The sequence below is a fragment of the Homalodisca vitripennis genome, chromosome 8 (assembly GCF_021130785.1).
Source record: "Homalodisca vitripennis isolate AUS2020 chromosome 8, UT_GWSS_2.1, whole genome shotgun sequence".
NCBI lineage: Eukaryota > Metazoa > Arthropoda > Insecta > Hemiptera > Cicadellidae > Homalodisca > Homalodisca vitripennis.
In genome coordinates, this window is record NC_060214.1 from 103,160,315 (window position 1) to 103,180,779 (window position 20,465).

The following is a 20,465-nucleotide window of genomic DNA, read 5'->3' on the forward strand; positions in this document are numbered from 1 at the left end:
TCTTATTTATAAGAAAATATCCACAAACCCAATTTATTATGTAATATTGCATTGACGTAATGAATAATGAAATTTCATAAAGTTCCTTACTTAGTTCCTAGTAAAATACTGTAGTTTAACGCGTATAAAAGAGATAATGATGAGAGGGAGAATGCCAAAGTGAAAAATATTTGTAGCAAGCATTGTCACATTGTTTCCTTATCTATGCTTACGACTCGAAGATAACACTGAGTAACGTTCAGTGTATCACTAACGATAGAACAACAACGCACGTTTTACAGGTAATACAGTTTAGTTAAATATAGTTTTTTACGCCACAAATATAATCATGGTATTTTTGGAAAAAAAAAAAAAAAATGTAACAACAGTATTATGACTTTAAAAGGATTTTTATATTGTTCTAAAGCTATTGTATAGAAACCATAACAGATATCTGATTGCTTAATTAACATTTTTTTTATAAAGAAGATGCAATTAAGAATATGATCCTAAGATTAAGATCATTGTACAGTTGAATCAGAAAATTAATCATTTTACAATTCAGAAGGTGAGAATTATGTGTTTTCCCTTGACTGTAATGCAAATGCTATCATTAGGGTTCTGGCTCAGGTGACTTGTAAATCCGGTCTAAACCAGAGAGAACAGAATAACATTTCTGTGTTACGTGTATCTGAGCGTAACAGGTTGAGAATACAAAATTCACAGATAACACTTGATACAATTTATTAGAGTAATTCGGGAAGTACAGATACTACTTGTTTCGTAAAGTTCTTAAATTGTGTAAATGTTAATATACTGAGTAATTAATAATCTGGTGTATTAATACACGGTGCCATTATCTTAGATTTTACTACGACTGCCGATCAAAAATATCTTTCAAAATACTTGAATAAAAATGTGATGATCTAGACAAGCTTCAATGATATTTCACAGCACATTTGATGAATAATTTGGTTTTCATCGCTTTAGAATAAATCTACTAAACCACAGATTTCACCTAAACTAGAAAATGGCTATACATTTATGTACACTAAAACTTTGGAACTGGCAGTTCTATTTTTATTTTAAAAGGCAAAATTACACCTAACCTGCATTTAATAAGAATGAAGTGGACAATAAACTAAGAATACATCTAACATATGTTTTATGTAAAATTAAGAATTGCAAAATAATAAAACATCTGACCTCTTAATAAAAAGGAATATATTACAATTACACACAAAATTTACAAATTACACACTTTAGTTTACAAGCACACATCTGGTAAATGCACATTCCAGCGAATCTAGGACGACCAGTCCCGGTCATCAGTTCTGCTCTTTAGCATACGGTAACTACAAGCCGACGACATCATTAATGGATATAATGGAGGAAAGAGAATTCCACAAGGGTATAAGGTAACTATAAAATATTAGTCAAAAAGTGCAGTCCTGTGGTTGGCATAGGGTTGTTTAATTTCATGAGAAATGACTTTTAAAACATCTCCTTAATTTTTTATGAAAGTGATAAATAGATCCTATGCAAATTCATGAACAATAATACCGAGACTTTTTGAACTTTCCGTCGTCATAAGTATCCTTGATCACTGACAGAGTTGCCGTAGTAGTGCGGTTTCAAACGCGTAAAGATTATTTTAATTCTTATCAATGAACGAACTGGACAGAGAATATTCTCTTGTCGATCTTAGTTACTGCATTAGTCCACGTAAGAGTGTGAGGTTTTTGTCTTTGACTTGATTTATCTTTAGTCCATGTTTACCAGTACAAATAATTATTGTTTAAATTTCCAAATATATCCCACTACAAGGTGGAGAAATTTAACACATTTTATCGCAAGAGACAATATTTACATTGCATATCAACGGTGACTTTTCTTACTGATAAAATGGTAGAGATGTCATACACAACTAGCTATAAATTACTTTTACCATTGTTTCATTCATTTAACAGTCGACTTCTTTCACACTTGGCAAACCATGTAACAAAGGAGGTGAATTTTTTATTGTTCGATGTTGCTGACCCCTTAAGTTGCCCCTACTTATAGTAATCTACCCGTGGACATTCCTGTCAGGAGTCAAATGACATCGGAACTTTCAGTACATGAATACCTTGAGAATATTGAGGCAGGGTAAAGTCAGAAATTCCAAGCGCCTGAAAACATTTATAAACTCTCTAAAATTGGTGTTTGAAGTGGTTGGGATAGGTTTAGTTCAATGGTTGAAAATTCTCTGAAATGTTTGGTTTTAGCAACCACCCATTACATGAATTATACAGGATACAAGTTGCTGAACTAGCCGAACATCACAAACTTCACACTTCTTTTGCTCTTTGGATTTTCAGAAACTCAAGTGAGCCAAATTTTTGCGAAGTTGATACTCCATAGATACTCCTTGAAACTATTGAACAAATTCCTCCAACGTGTTCATACCAGGTAAGCTCTATATTACGTTGTATTCCTAGGAATGGTTTTGGATTTAACCATTACTAATACTGTATCATCCACCACGACAGCAGGATGAAATCCTCATGCCAATGAAGACTAAGTTTGTTTGGGAGACCTATTCAGAAAGAACTGGATGCAAAGAATTGAGCGTTGTGAATTTTTCTATCTATAAATCAATAGTTAATTATTCTGAAAGAGCTTTCTCATCCACATATTCAACAAGAGATAAGTTCTAGATCGTTTTGCTCATTTTACTAACGACCACCAAAATAGAAAATAGAAGCGGTACGAGGATAGGTCCCAGTGAGACGATATAATCTTTTTGAAATTTTTGATATGTATATTTCTCGATTTGCCCTGATGTCTGTAACATAGGTTTGGTTTGGGTAGACTTGCAGCATAAATACCCCGCTTCCATCGAGGCCTTCAAGTTTTCAAAGGAAACAAATGGCCAATTGAGTTATTTGTATATGTTGCTACCAATTTGAGTTCTCTCGACATAGTAATAATATTTTATACGATCCAAAAGCGGTTTCTAAACAGTGAATTTGCCTACCCTTCGAACATTTTCAAAAATAGGTGACCCAGAATGTATAAAGATTATAATTAATACCAAGTAGACACCCGTTTGATTTTAAATTGGTAAAAAGTAACCAGTAAATGATATGCCGATATCACATAACTCTAAAAGTTGTAAATAACTCTACTGACCGACGTAAAAAGAAAATTTATTATTTTGAGATCTGAGGGATTTATGGGTACAGATGTAGTAGGAATTGTAACAAATTTAAGTGTTACTTGGCTAAGTATGTCCAATACACATTAAAAATCGTTAAAAAATTATTTTAAAACAGAACAATTGGTGGGTGCGAGGTACTGGATAGTGGGTAAATAACACATTATAAATTTAATCTGTAATACTAGTTACATACAATTAAAAGATCTATAACATTCAAAATTGATATAGACCCAATCAAACCAAAAATTAAAACTTTTGGTTTGAGTTACTGTAATGAAAAGTACTCTTGCATATTACCATAATTTCAATTTGTAATCAGTAAAGCATACATCTGTAATAAGTAAAAACAGCCGAACTATGCCTAAAAGGGCCTATGGAATCCAAAACAAGACAAAATATCACGACTTAAATCTTGTCTCGTAATATACTTTTTTTTAATAAGACTGAGTTTTAAGATCTGGGTTAAAATTGGTTTAATTTCCATTTCTTATAATAGTCTGAAAGGAAACATACACTCGTAAAACTTGGCAATTTCGTTCGAAATCAGTCCACTCAAAACCCGAGCATATAAAGCATTATTATGGAACTTCTAGAGGTTTCACACTATTTCAAATCCTATAGGTGGTTGACCTCTATGAAAATCTAGACTTTGTCTGTGAATAGCATAAGACTCATGTGTCAAAATGTAGTCTTTCTAGTACATCGGGAAGTTAGAGAACAAAATCATAGTTATTCTAAGAGTTGAAACCCTTATCATCATGTGTGATTGTCATGAAAATGCTTTTGTTTTTTTCTATCCAGTTATAAGGCATATAATATGTGCTCCAAATTTGAAAATTATGATTCATTGGGATTTTGGAAAATTAGTGATGATTGAGTGAAGGCTTAGTCTTGTATTTAAAAACAATATAGACATGTCTCAGAACATGTGGCGTAACATGTTCTCTAAGGATAGAGTGACAGACATTCAATAGAAAGGACAAGCACCATTATCTATACCGAATGGACAAAACACATGGGTTTGGAAAACGCAGAGGTCGTAGTAATAAATACTCAATTTTGCGAAATTTACTTATAAGCTTAATTATAGCAAATAAACATAAAAGCACCGCTTCTAGATGTTAAAAATGAAATAATTTATTGCCACGTTGCTGCCAAATATAGTGATAAAGAAATAAATGATATAATGGGGGTGAGCCTAACCAATGTTCCATGGGAATTTTGCATACGAACTTAATAATTATTAAAAGTCTAAAGTTGGCTTCCCTTCACGTTGATGTCGACCCAGAAGCGCGGGCGTCAGCATATTGGCTCGGCATAGCAGCTGTAGTCGGGAAAAGTGAAGATTAGTAGATTGGAAGTCTAAAACATGAATGCTCGAAGCACTCGAAGTTGTATTCATTATTTAAATCAAACTCAGAGACGAAGTTAAACTCACCTAAAACAAAATCACGATGGTATTAGCCAACTTAGATTCATGGCAACGTGGTCTCGTCAGAAGGACATCACCACACTATTATCCACATTAATCTGCCAATTAAAACATCAACCAAATTAAGTTATTTTACTAATTACAACTTTATATTATACTCAAAACTAGATGTCTCGCATGAAAGAGTTAATCTATAATACGGAAATATAAATTTACTTACAGACATGGCGCGCGAGATGTTACCCGTCAGCTACCAAGTTCTCGAGAGAAACATTAATACGCGTGCCAATTAGGTTATAAATCCGCCAAGAATTTAGTTCCAAGAACATCGGATGTAACTTATATTAACCAGTAACTAGTAACAGGGTTGCGAAAACATGTATTATGTAAAATACAAATAAATAACGGTACACATCAAACTCGATCTTGCCCGTATCGAAACAAAGTTTCCCGCAAAATTTCAAGTCTGTAGCGTTAATTGGTTGTGGTATACCTTAAAGATAGATATGAGAGGCATATTTACAGTGTACTAAGTGATAGTATTCACTAACGATCAGCCAATTATGCGCTTTAAAATATGTATATTTTCTACATATTTGTCATACACGATGAAGAAACCTCGCCTGATTAAAAAGATCTGTGGGTGTATTTAATCGATATCGCCGATATTTTTACTGTCTACGACAAAGAAGCACACCATAAAGTTAGCGTAAATCATTGTTTAGGAGCTCTGTATATACATGTATAATTTTCTAGAAGTTTTTGTAAACGTTTTATCATGATGGCTGTAAATAAGAAATCATTTCCTGGAAAACTACTCATTTCACTGGAACACTGGAACGATTGTTTCAATGGAACTTTATCATATTATGTAAGTTACGTTTACTAATGTTATTAAACAGATTGAGAGACGTGAAAGAAGTGGATTAAACCGATTCTCGATTTGCGTATCCCCCTGTAAACAAGAGAACTGCTTTGTGGCGAATGGACAAAACACATGGGTTTGAAAATCTCAGAGGTTGTAGTAATAAATACTCAATTTTGCGAAATTTACTTATAAGCTTAATTATAGCAAATAAAACTTACAAGCATTACTTTTATACGCTAAAATAAAAATATGGCTTGCCACTTTGCTGCCAAAATAGAGTAATAACTAACTTAAATGATATTTGTGAGGAGGAAGGGGTGGACCTAGTAGCTCCTATGTTGTTTGGAATTTTACCTAGGAACTTAATCACTTAATAATGGCTTTAAAATGATCTATTCATTTTTATTTTAACTCACTCAATGCGGCGTCAGCATCTTGGCTCGAGATTGCAGCTGTTTTTACAAAAAGGAAGTTTGAATCAAAGTAGTCCTTAAAGAAAAATCCTTCTAGGACTCAAGAACTTGACTAAACCAAAATCACGATATGATTACTAATTTATCGAGACAACCTATAAATAATCACAACAAAGTGGTCCGGTCATAAGGACATCACCACAACTCAATGTGTATTCAAATTAAACATCATCATCTTGGTAAGTTATTTGACTATATACAAATTAACATTATAATACATATAAAATAGGGGGACGGCGCTTGAAAAGGCTGTTTTATAATACGTTAGTTACTCGCGGCTTCGCTTGTAGGTTCTCTACCTGTATGGGCACTTTCGGTCGAGTGAAGTATATTTCTTCCCTTCTTCCCACGATTATGAAAATATATTAAAAAGTGTATATTTATGGTCATTGTAATTTAATCCGATTTTAGGAACTTTTGTTCCATAGGCAATCTTTCCTGATCAAGAAAATATACATACATACACAGTTCTGAGAAGCCTACTACTATCAAAAGACAACTAATTTCGGTTTGATAACAGTATATAAATGTAAAGTAAAATTTTGATTACATTGTCACTTATATCTGCACTGCCCGCGGTTACCCGCTGCTTTGCACGAAATTTAGTAGCCGATGCACGTGTATGACCACTGCTGGTTCGAGTGAATTACATTTCCGACGCCTTATGTTGAGTTTGCCTTGTTGCCACGATCAAGAAAACATGTAAACAAGTTTATATTATGATCATTGTAGTTTACTTTATTCGTAGTATGTTTTGTTCCAAATTTGATTTTACTTTATTTCCCAATCAAGATAATGTGTATCACATCGCAGAGAAGCCTACTTCTGTCATAAGATAACTAAGATTGATTTTTTATACAATTCTTTAAATTTATATTAAGAGTTTTTTTTTATTTTAAAACATTTAGAGATGTTACATGACTTCAAAAGAAAATCCCAGTGAAATTTCATCTAGCATAGTTCTTGTAGATTGCTTCAGAGGGAGTCTTCGGAGTCAAATTTTGACCTTCTTATGTTTTAGGATATTTTCTAAGGTATATTAGTACTTACCTAATCACTGAAATCTAAACCGGCTTGACGATTATGGTTAATCATTTCACAATTTACACGCTATAAATCTAAACAAAATGAAAATAACAAACAGTGTTTACACAGAACAGTTGATTACATTTGAGAGGCCCATTCAAATTAATATTACATAACTTTAGAGACCAAGATGGGATTTTTCGCTGATATAAATACTATATGCATCCCAAACCCGTAAAATTTCAGTACAATCGGTTGAATATTTTACGCGTGAAAACAAACCAAACAAAAAAGACAATTTCAAACTTATAATATTATTAGGACATATACAGATTATTTAAAAAATTTTACACAAAAAATAAAGAACTGCTTCTCTGTCAGCTATAGATAAATGGCAAGACCCAAGAAAATCAGTGACTCTGGCATCTCCAACCATAACGATGGATTGATGAGCCTATTTTTGGAATGGGTCTGGTTCTCAATCCTGTTCCTGCCCTACGTTTTACAAGCATTATACCTGAAGCTGGTCCCACCCAAGCCAAAATCTCTCCACGGCAAGGTTGTTTTGGTATGTGTGTATAATTTTAATTTGTTCGCTACTCAGTTAGTTTAGTAATAATCATCAAGTTTCCTAATGATCATCAAGGTTAAGTTTGAGGATAGCCTAATGTCTCCTGAATGTTCTTAGGTGACTGGAGCAGGTCGAGGGCTAGGGAGGGAGCTGGCTCTGGGGTTTGCAAGACTCGGGTGTAAAGTGGCCTGTGTGGACATCGACAAAGATACTGCCCTGGACACTGCTGCAGAAATAGTCAAGGACGGTAAGATAGCCAAGGTTAGTTATGAACAATTTACATATAGCAGGTCGAAAATACCAGATATAGATATTCGACAGGTTTTTTAAGGATTGTATCTGTTTTTTTTCTGTGTTTTATTATACATGAGTACTTAATACGGATGATCCTTGAGAAATTCACAAACATTCCTTTGTTTATTCATCGTACAGGGACGTAGCCAGCGACCCCCCTAAATTTTCAATTGTTTCAATTATTTTTTTAGTGAACGATTATGATTACTTAAATAATTCAGTATTACTGATATGAACTGCTGGAAGGTCGTTATCAACGTAGATAAGGGCCAAGACATTTTTACGGTACAAAATGGGGCCTTCCTTTCTGTCCAATATCAGTTGTCTTGATCCCTCTCCAATTATTTTTTCTGGCTACGTTCTTGTCCGCTTACTTAACCAAATCAACTGACTGTTGAAGGCGTACTTCACAAACGTAGCGAAACTGGATGAGATCAGGAAACTGAAGATGGCGGTTACGAAAGATCTCGGACCTGTAGACATCCTGGTGAACAACGCGTCTCTTCTCTACGCCAGGCGGCTGGAGGACATCCCTGAAGAGGCTATCAGGGCCATCGTGGATGTTAACCTTCTCAGTTACGTCTGGGTAAGCCGAGAATATTGTCATCGCATTAATAACAATTAGCAGTTCAGCTCTTTGTGCGGTGATAGTGTATTGCATGGTGATTAAGGCCAAGAGGCAATTTTCAGTAAAGTTGCCTGAACATATTTAGTTGTATTCCTTTAAATAAACTGCTAGATAATACATTGTTTCTTATTACAATGTGGGGAAGCTAACAATTTATTTCGTACAATAAAACCTTATGGTCATGTTATTTATTTAAAATCTGTTAGTATTATATATTTCATTAAATAAATTACACATAACTTCTTATAAATAAAAATGAATTTTTAAATGTGTTGCTAAGGGCTAATCTCGAGAACGGCTAGACCAATAATTATAATGTTTTTGACGTATAATCCATAGTTAACTGACACTTTCAGCTGAAGTTGCAGAAACATTAGTTTACATTTCAATTTTAGAAAATATTAAATAATTATACAGTGTTTTATATAGCAAAGGCGAAGTTATTATATAATTTTTGCTTTAGACTGTACCAGTAACAAACAAACCAAATAATGCCTTGGAAAAAGGGGCACACCGCTGGGGGGGGGGGGACCGCGCGGCCCCCCTCCCACAAGAATTGATCAACAAGGAGTTTGGCCAAATTAATTAACGTAAGCATAATTAATGGTATACATTGCTTTAAAGTTCAATGTAAAATTTACATCATACTTTAGTCCAAAACCCAACTTAAAAATAAAAGCTTTTATTTTAATAATTGATAACTCGATTTTCTCTTTATCATTCATCTCTACTAAACAAACCCTTTAAAATAATGTACATCTTGCACTATGCTTAAGTTAATTTTTTTCTAAATTCCTTATACAATATCCTCCATTGGATGTGAAGAGTCAATTACCTTAAAAACTATTTCTTAAGTTCAGAATTAATTTTAAGTTTAACTTTCACAAGTTCAGCTAAAACAAGAATATTAAATTTAAAAACACACACACACACACACACACACACACACACACACACACACACACACACACACACACACACAGTGTAGTTTGTTTAGTTAAACTGTTGTTAGTGTTCCTTGTCAAATTTTTAAAGTAATATTGAGAAATAATGGAATAATTAGTTATTAGACCAAATGTAGAAACGTGGGTGGATCTAATAAATGATTGTTTCAAGTAAATTGTTTTAGGAAATTGATAATATAATGTATTGTAAATAGTAACGAATGTAGTATTGAAAATAAATATAGAAAATTGTGGTTTTCTTAAAAAGGAATAGTATTAAAGTAGTGTGAGTTCACAAGTATACTTGAGAAGTTTATAGGTCAAGTAGGCGAATTGAATATTATCGGGAACCAGGTCTTAAAAATTACCTTGTATTAATAATTATGTTGTGATTAAAACTGGTGCATGTCGGAACCACATTTTAATGTCGATTGCCAATTATTTATGAGTTAATAGTTTAGTAGAAATATCATTTTTATAGAAATAAAATATCAAACAGAGTTTGGTAGAACAGCAGAGTTAAAATCTGTTTTAAGCGTACCTGACAGTAAAAATAAAAAAAAATAAAATGCTTGCTGTTAGATATTTTTTTATATAAACTTATGTTAAATATAATAAAACATTTTGCCATACTATATACTTTGTGTCCTCTTTATATTTATAACAATTACTATTTATTTTATATTTATAAACAAATTATGTGTTATATATTAATCTTAAGCACAAGTAAAGTAATATGCATGTTATGTAACAGAAGTAACACTCTTACAAACAATAAAACACTACGAGAAAGAAAGATAAATTTATCCTTCTCACTCAAAAAGGATGATCAAAACTGTTTTGGGATTTTCTTTAACATCTAACTCTTCTTTTAAGATGGTGCGGGAGTTCGTGGGGTCAATGAAGGAACGAAATGCAGGACATATTGTTACCATCTCATCGATGAGTGCCCATTGCCCTGTGGCCCCAATCTCAATGTATGTTGCTTGCAAATGGGCTATCACAGGTTCGTGTTCTTCACCATTAATAATAATTTATCTAACAATCGTTACAACGTTCAGAGACATAATAGTAAATGAAATATTGTCTTAAACAGGTTTTATGGAATCTATCCGTATGGAGATGTGGAACGAAGGACATGAAAACATAAACTTCACCATCATCTTTCCTACGTATATGGACAACATAAAAGGATACCTCAGTGACAGGTATGTTGCTTATTTTGAGTTTTTTTAGTAATGTTTAGATAAATTACACATTTTCAATTCAAAGAAACTAATGGAAACTAATATATATATATATATATATATATATATATATATATATATACTAATATATATTTTAAGCAAAATTGAAGTAGAATTACGAGTACTATATAAATATATAAAGGGTGTAAATGAAGTCCTGAAACGATTAGATACTCTTATATTTCAAACGGATCGCGATATCGATGTAAAAAGTAACCATACCTATTAGAATGCTTTTATGAACTTTTTGAGGGACAAAACTCCCCTCCCCTTTTTTAAATTAGGATAGAGAGGGTTACTTGAAATTTTCAAATTATAACCCCTGTCTTGTGACATATCATTTGAAAGGTAAATTCAAAAGAAACACAATCTCTACGATGATCCTAGCAAAAGTTATGGGCAAACAACCCTTACATGTAAGGGTGAAATTTAGTCCTGATACGCCTGGATATACTCCAAACGGATTGAGATATAAATGTACAACCTTCACCAGACTTATTAAATACATTTTTGGATTTTTGACGGTAACCAACATTTTTACTCCCTTTTCAAGAGGAAGTGGAAGGGGGTAACTTTAACATTTCAAATTGCAACTATTGGATAACAAGATTCCACTGTGTATGCCTGGAGTCTACAAAATTCTACTTAGTAGCAATTCAGTCTACATTGAGTAAAGTAAGTTTAATATCAACTTATTTAACCCATTATGCTCACGAAACTTCGGGTTAAGAAAATATCTGCAGATCTAAAACCAAATATACAATTGAATAGAACAAAAGCACAAAATCTCATGCTATAATCCATGGATAATAATAGAAGCTTTCAGAAAATGAATAACTAACAAAGAATACTGCATGAATTATAATACAGCTAACTATAGGCAGTGGTAAAACTCATATTGGTTGGTCGTGATTGTAGGACTGTAAGTCCACGCCTAATTTTTACGAGGGTAGCTGACGTCACGTTTCTGCAGGGTAGGACAGTTAGTCCAGTCGACACCCGTGGACTACCAATCGTGCTTTTCAAAACTGACCTGGCCGTGCATTTGATTTACCTGAACTCATTCTAGGAATGGTTCTATACATTAGTTTGCACTGTGTGCGTTACTATACATTATACAGTTTAGTGTATATTATACTATTATAAGTTAGTATAAATTATAATACACAGTTTACTCAAAGTAAATCTTAAGCCATCACACACGAAATGGATTACATCGTTGTGTTTACTAAAAAAAACATAACAACATTATATTACTATCTAAATAATACGGTATAAAACTAATGAATCATATTCATCTACAGTAAGTTTGTAGTGATTATTCCCATCTTGTTCCACCTTTTGTATAATGCTGTGTATGCAAGTAGACGTTAACTCCATTGGATAGTTTATTGTTTATTGCCGTCAACAATGGAAAAAGCCATTTATTTCACATCTAATATATCACTTTTTGTATAAAATTACTTTAAATAGTCAACTATACAGAGCCAATAATTATATTGCCTTAAAAAAGTGGCGCTTGGCCTATAAACAAAAAAATAAACGACGCTATCTATCTACTGAGGCATACGAGTGCGAGTGTATATGAGTAGAGAAATCCCTCTCAAGGGGTTAAATTAAATTTAAAATTCAATTTATAATAAATGTAATACAATTAGGGAGATTTTATAATTATTTGTACTAACAACTATTAATATGTTCATTAAAATAAACAATTTTTCAAAAAGTTATGAAAACTAATAATTATCTCATATTAGAATATATTTTAATTACACATGCACGATTAATCATAATTTATGCATTAAAGATAAAACTTGTATAGTTGTGAGCTATCAACAAAAGTCAAGATAGGCGAAGAAAATAAAGGAATTACAATTAATTACATATTTACATCGTTAAAATTGCGCATTTTATTACACAATTTTGTATTTTATTAATACTTAGAGATATGTACGATAGCGCTGCAGTAAATTTTATAACCCTATTCAAAGTTAGAACTGTAATTAAAAATCTTAGAAACCTAGATAATCAGAGAATAAAATAAATACCTGTAAATTTTATACCATACAAACCTTTGTGAGTTGCTGTATAATTTTATTGCTTTGACAGGTCTAATCCTGTTCTAATCAAAGCGCGAATGTTGACTTAAGCCCACGTTTGGGGTCTGAAATCTTGTTTTTGGAGTCTGATGTGTCGCTGATGTCCAAACGATACATATACGAGGATATTTTCAGACGGGCGTGGACTCCAGATTCTAGGAGCTGTGACCGCGTCATATTTCCAAACCTGCACTAACAGAAGGTGAAGTGGAGGTGAACTGAACTTTCAGATTGAATCAACCCTTCCCACAATAGTTACGCTAATCGACGTACTAAATATAATAACAGTAAAATAAATTATAATAGAAAGCTAATTATGTATTTCATTAAATTTAGAATTTAAAGATATGTAACATTATATTATGAGAGAGAAGCTTAAAATAGAAATGCCTTAGATCGTTTAGTTTTTATTTAACGATGCCGAAAAGAAATTCTATGCTTCCTTTCATATTACGTGGTGTGTCAGATGAGTCCATTCATTTATAAAAATAAGAGAATCCATATAAAGCATTACACATAAAACAATGCACTTGTAGATGAATTATTGTAGGACTTCTAAAACGTATTTTTAAATCACAGAAATATTAGGAAGTAAAATAATACACCATGAACAATAGATTGGTCCTAAGTATGCTAGAAATTTTGTAAATATAGGACAATCGTTGCAATCATTTTCAAGAGCATCGCGTCGAAAATATTTAACTAAAAACATTAAAAATCCTGTCGAAATAATTATTTTTGGCAATTTAAATTTATACTAAGAAACACCCATCACTTGGAATGCTTAATATAAATATATACAAAAGATGCAAGGTTGTACTTCTATTTCAAATCACAGAAATATTAGGAAGTAAAACAATACACCATGAACAATAGATTGGTCCTAAGTATGCTAGAAATGTTGTAAATATAGGACAATCGTTGCAATCATTTTCAAGAGCATCGCGTCGAAAATATTTAACTAAAAACATTAAAAATCCTGTTGAAATAATTATTTTTGGCAATTTAAATTTATACTAAGAAACACCCATCACTTGGAATGCTTAATATAAATATATACAAAAGATGCAAGGTTGTACTTCTATTTCAAATCACAGAAATATTAGGAAGTAAAATAATACTATGAACAATAGATTGGTCCTAAGTATGCTAGAAATGTTGTAAATATAGGACAATCGTTGCAATCATTTTCAAGAGCATCGCGTCGAAAATATTTAACTAAAAACATTAAAAATCCTGTTGAAATAATTATTTTTGGCAATTTAAATTTATACTAAGAAACACCCATCACTTGGAATGCTTAATATAAATATATACAAAAGATGCAAGGTTGTACTTCTATTTCAAATCCAGCTCTCAAAAATAGTAACTGATCCATATGCTCAGCTGTAATTAATTTCTGAGTTTTATACTAGTTGAATTCCATACCAAATCATACACTATAGAGCATAACGTTCTCGTGGCTAAACATATTATTTCAATGTAAACTTATTCTTAGAAGTTTAGATTCAACTATCAAATAGAATTTAGAAACCCTAATAGCTATATTATATTTTTTGTAATAGGCCCTATTAATACAAAATTTTGTTGAATATTTGAATGTTTCCCCTTACCATAAAGTATAGTGAATTTAATGACGAAATGAGTTGATTAAATCAGAAATTAATGTACTAATCTGTTTCATTTTATATCGTGGAAAAGCGTAAGCGCTATAAATGTACATTACTTATTCGTAAAAAGTAAATAACGTATTTTCGTACTAAAAAACGAACTTATGTCATAATAATTTCATAACAATTATTATAACGCTAGTATAATATTTAACTAAAAGTAAATAAAACAGGCTTAGAAAAAATAATAATTTTACTATTTGTTTATAGTAGTTTATCAAAACATTTATTTTATCTAATAAAATATATTAACCAGATGCTATTAAGAAGTGGAATAAGTTTGTAGTATTAAAAAGTGTAATCATGAAATGTAAGTTTAGACCATTTATTGTTGTGGTACAAACTCGGTGTGTGTATTAATAGTTTCAGGGTATGGGGTTTTGTTGATGATTTGGAGTTTTATTTGTTTCGTTTAGTTAAAAGCAATGTGACATGAATTTACTGTAATGTGAATCAGACATTTTGGAATGCTGGCTGAGCAGCGACTTCATACCAGTACAATCTAGAAGAGTTCGTTAAATACGTTGATAAATTAAAAGAACAGTCGTCTGATTATACGTCATCGTCTACGTTTATCCAGCCAGTGCCGACAACCCATTACTATAGATAAAAATACAAATGCAGAACAAATGAAACAATGAAACTGTTATTTTATACTACAAAGAAACAGAGTTGTACATATTATACAGATCTCATTGAACTTGTATTTGTTACAGACAAAAAATACACGTCCTCTCTGTTGAATCTGTCGCAGCACAAGTAATAAACGCTGTCAGAAGAAATATAGTATCTACTACAATCCCAGAGCCCATGTACTATACTTTAATTTTACTCAAGTAAGTACACTTTGAGGTTAATGGTAGAGAGGACTTTATAGTCCTAACTTCGCCTCTAAAAAAGGACATTTTTCATTTCATTTCATTACACTAAACATGGAGGGTTATATACGGATCTGCATCTGTAAATACATTTGTCAATGGCGTAGTGTAGTAGGTACAACTGTTATCGCAAGATAACCAGATGAAGCAACGTCGAGCGTGGCTGCTGCTTGGATGGGTGACCGCTAAAAGTGATCCTGTCCTTGCAAGCAGCTCGCCTGCCCGGCCAATGGTGGTGGTTCGGAAGTCACCCATAAGCCGTTAGTTCCTAGGTTAATTGTTAGAGAGGGCTTCCTAACCATAACCTCGTCTGGTAAATAAGACTTCTTTACTTTACTATTACTATATATAAATTCAAAAAAGTCTTCCCAACCGATTGCAATCAAAATTGTTGAAAACAAAATTTACGAAGATAAATTTCAAGTGGCTAACCAATTCAATAAATACTTCTCTACCGTGGCTACAATGAACTCGTCATTTAAAGAATCTCAGTCACACGGAAGAGAAGTCAGTGATCCGGTTGCATCCATGGCCTTGGCCCCTGTGTGGGAGGGGGAGGTAGCAAATGTCATACAGAGGCTGAACTCAAAAAAACCAGTGACGCCAATGGGATGTCAGTGTGGCTACTCAAACGTTGCTACAAGCAAATGTTGAGTCCCCTCACAAAATTGATCAATTTCTCATTTGAAACTAGAAATTTTCCATCTTCTTTGAAGACTGCCAAAGTCATTCCGATTTACAAAAAAGACGATCCTTGCCTCGCAAGCAACTATCGTCCAATCTCAATTCTTCCTGTGTTCAGCAAAATATTTGAAAAATTATTCTATGAAAGACTGGAAAGCTTTCTAGAAAAAAAACAAAATTCTGAATCCAGAACAATTTGGATTCCGAAAAAACAAATCCACAATTGACGCGGTGAACAGCCTTCTGGACAATGTTGTCGATGGACTGGAAGGTCGTGAACATGTGCTAAGCATATTCCTCGATCTTTCCAAAGCATTTGACTGTGTGTATCACGGGGCACTGCTGCAACAGTTAGAAAAATGTGGCGTCCGGGGTCTCCCACGCTTATGGCTCACGTCTTATCTAAAATATCGAGATCAGCGTGTGATGATCTCGAACGTCGTTTCCAGCAAAATCAAAATGGCTCATGGTGTCCCTCAGGGATCTATCCTTGGACCTCTCCTTTTCCTGATTTATGTCTGTAGATTGAACTCAGTAATCCAATTTGGGGGACTGGTTCAATATGCTGACGACACGACTCTCTGTTTCAAAAGCAATTCAAAACAAGACCTGGAAATCAAATCTTTTGTGGGATTGAACGCATGCATTCAATATTTCACAGAATTGAACTTAACAACAAACCAGTCAAAATCAAGTGTCATCAATTTTTGTCTTCGTCAGCGTGGTCATGCGATGCGACCTTCTGTCTTTGCGGATGATGCCCTTTTAGAGGATACAGATTCCACAAAGTTTCTGGGGATGTTCCTTGACAGAGGACTGACCTGGAATGATCATGTTGATAGCATTTGTGCTAGAGTTACCACAGGAATATTTGCCCTACGGCACCTAGCAAAGTTCTGTACCCTAGAAGTTCTAAAAACGGCCTATTACGGCCTAATCCATCCACATCTTGTGAATGGATTAACACACTGTGGAGGATGTGCCAAAAACAAAATGGAGCGGGTTTTCAGGCTCCAAAAAAAGCAGTCAGAATAATTTTAAAACTGAATTATAAAGAGACGTGCAGGGCATCTTTCGGGGAGCTGGAATTGATGACATTGCCCTGCCTTTACGTTTTTGAGGTGATCGTGTACTGCAGATCGAGATGTGCCTTGATAAGTGGCAGGGACGTTCACCAATATGAAAATAGAGGCAGGGACAACTTGCGAACTCATCAACGCAGACTGACATTATCGCAACACCTCCCTCAGCAGGTGGGTGTCAGACTAATCAACAAGCTCCCTGAGGATATCAAAAACTCCAACAACCGCAATCAATTCAAAACTCGTCTCAGACGCCTTGGTTGTCTAAAGCGTTTTACTCGATTGATGAATTCATGACAAGCCGTTGGGATGATTGAAAATCATGGATCCGAAGTCTGTGTGATTGTGTCGTGAGAATGCTGAGATGTAAGTGTGACTGTGAGTGAATGTGTAGTTAGGATATATTTTATGATGCATTTAACTATTACAACACAATGTTCTATATTGTCAAACACGCAATAAAGAGATTATTATTGTTATTATTACTTTTAAATACACCTCCGGCACTCTGTCATGAGTTAGAATCATTTGTTGTGTGAAAAATATCCATAAGACTCAATAAGTCGTTTACAGCGTCTCAACTAACGGGTTTTATGGCTGTAGCAAAGTTGTAAACACATGCCTTTGTTCAAAGAGCAGAGGGCTGATTTGCACTGTATAAGCCCTAAGCCCACACCCTGGTTTTTCTTGAAACCGGTATAAGAATTTGTCTTAAGAAGGAAATCGATCGTCAGCACCCCTAATTTTGGTGGAGATCATGGGCTACAAATATGAAATGATATTTTTTCTCAGTTTATATTTTTTACAGATTTATATACTTAAAACTGACCACTAGACACATAAATAATGATTATATAACTCTCTCTCTCCCTCTCTCCCCCCCTCTCACCCTCACCCTCCCCTCCTTCGCTCCCTCTCTCCCCCCCTCCCCCCTCTCACCATCTCTCCCTCTATTTCCCCCTCTCTCTCCCTCTCTCTCGATTAGACATTTTGACTTTAAATTATGAATGCTAGAATGCTACATTCTTCATTCCCACATAAAAGATCTAGTTTGATAATGATGCTTGTTCATCTATGCAATTTGAATATTTCAATAAGTAGTTGAGTTATGGAGTTGAAATTTTGCATGTATATTCATTTCTACACGGGCAAGCTCCAGTTTGCTGATGGTACATTTTCCTCAATGGGGTGTCACGAGTGCTATTCTTATCGAAGTGTGTTACGAGATTTGTTGTCTGACAAACTCCTACATTATAATATTGTTAGGTGAAGTACTTTTCAATAAGCTTTTGTATACATGAAAGTACTTTCTTTATTCAAACTTTATTGAAATTAAATAAGCTATTTATACAATATAATGCATGTAAATAAAAGTCGTTTGACAGGTATTTGGTCTTTCGATCATATGAAAGTTTGGTTATTTAAATAAATATGTGCCTGAAACAGCCAAATACAAACTAGTTGACTCGTAAAATGTAAGGGCTCTGTGGTGAAGTGGTAGCGCACTGACCCGGCAAGTGAGAAATCCGGTGAAGCAAGTACTTTCTGTGATTAAATGTTTATTGAAATTAATTTCGGCTATTGCCATTCATACAAATTTAATCAATGTAAATAAAAGTCGTTTGACAGGTATTTGGTCTTCCGATCATATGATAGTTTGGTTATTTAAATAAATATGTGACAGAAACGCCCAAATACAAACTAACTGAATCGTTAAAAGTAAGAGCTCTGTGTTGAAGTGGTAGTGCACTCACCCGGTATGTGACAGATCCCGGGTTCGAGTCCCGACGGAGCAAGTACATTTTTAATCAGACTTTATTGAAATTATACATATACAGGAGATTGTCATTAATACCATAATTGTTATTGTGATTGTTGTTTGTTATTGTTGTTGTGAATTGTCCTGTTTCAGGTTGTTCCCAATAAAAATCAGCGACTGGTTCATCTCAATTGTGAATGGGGAAGCGGCAGTTGCGACACAGAAGGAGTTGGACATACTTGAACCCGTTATCAGAGATACTATCAAATCGTAACGTCATTGCATCGGCTATTTGGGTCTTTTGCGTTACACGACCTCATTTCTTTAAACGTTTTCTACGTTTACTTAGAGTATTTAACTTACCTTAAATAGTGATTTGATGTAGTGGACAAATATTCTGCAATATATTCTACACAAAAGCACTATATTTCAATAAAACACACGCACAACATAACTTAACCTAATGAACTTAACAAATGAATTTCTTAAACTGTTGGTGACCAAAAGCCAACAATGTCTTTTGTTATTTGTTCCAATGCATCGATCTCTTTATATTGTTGCCGCCAAAGAAATTCACATAAATTTCCCTTACAAAACGTAAGAAAGACATATTCCACCGTTCTCAACCACTGTACAATACACTGCGACTTCATAGGTAGACAGGGACCAGCGCCAATACCAGATAAAACCGGATTTTGCGATAAGATAAGGAACAATGATTACTGGTCGTCGCTCACTGATTACTGCTTACCTGCTTTCATGTATTGATGTAATACAGGTCTAAAAATGTGTTCATAGCATTAATGCATCAGAGAAACACTCTTATTTAAACTTAGGGAACGTTTTAAGAAATGAGGTCGTGTAACGCAAAAAACCCGGATTTTTTACTTTTTATACTAACCTCCGTGTGATAAATATAAAACTTATACAAGACTGACAAACATTTCATTTAAGATACGACTTGAGTACTTATGCCTTTAATTCTATAAACTGAAGGATCGTTGAAGTGTAGATTATATCCAATTTTAAATACATTGTAAAAATATATGATAACGTATGGGATAAATAGTTATACTCCTGGAAATAAACTAAAAAAAGAGCCTGACTGAAAATCTCGTTTTTGAGTATCTAATTCATCCAAAACGTTATTACTTGTAGCCATAGATTAAATAACCTCCCTTTACGCCATTGATAAATTAATATCTGTGTTGAGGAGGAAATAAACGTGGAGGGATCAAATTCTATTTATTATATTTCAACGTGTAAATTCTGACCGAAAAACTGACATAACTTATTACTTATTAAAATAAGTATTGTTTATTGGTGTGTATAATTTCCCTTTGGAATTACGCTTTCCAACTAATGAATATAAAAAAAATACTTAAAATTCGTAGTTGCAATTAAAACGATATCCATTTTAAAGGTGTCACTATATTTGATCCTATATTTCAATAAGAGATTTACTATCTAAAAACTTGTGATGCAATTTCGTAATTCGAGAATATTTTTTTTTATTTGATAAAAACAATATTTTGTGACATAAAATGTAATCAGTTGTTCTGATTTTAAAAGAACTTGTATCATTTTCCTTGTAGTAAGATATGGAAGTAACTTGACTAATTTGTACCC

At 33.4% G+C, this 20,465-nt stretch overlaps 1 protein-coding gene across 3 annotated transcripts; it reads left to right on the top strand.

Annotated features, from left to right (window-relative positions):
- The first annotated feature begins 205 nt into the window (after positions 1-205).
- On the top strand, positions 206-19,769 carry LOC124367823 (17-beta-hydroxysteroid dehydrogenase 13-like). 3 transcript variants are annotated; one of them, XM_046824955.1, is made up of 9 exons: positions 212-281; positions 2,340-2,430; positions 7,362-7,548; positions 7,669-7,812; positions 8,246-8,431; positions 10,294-10,423; positions 10,514-10,625; positions 15,150-15,269; positions 18,990-19,769. In XM_046824955.1, the coding sequence occupies exons 3-9, from the start codon at positions 7,372-7,374 to the stop codon at positions 19,108-19,110; spliced, it is 990 nt and encodes a 329-aa protein (XP_046680911.1). In that variant the 5' UTR covers positions 212-281; positions 2,340-2,430; positions 7,362-7,371; the 3' UTR covers positions 19,111-19,769. The 3 variants fall into 3 exon arrangements, with proteins under 3 accessions (XP_046680913.1, XP_046680910.1, XP_046680911.1); XM_046824957.1 differs by lacking the exon at positions 2,340-2,430 and having other exon boundaries at positions 206-281; positions 7,368-7,548; XM_046824954.1 differs by lacking the exon at positions 2,340-2,430 and having other exon boundaries at positions 209-281.
- Positions 19,770-20,465: the final 696 nt, after the last annotated feature.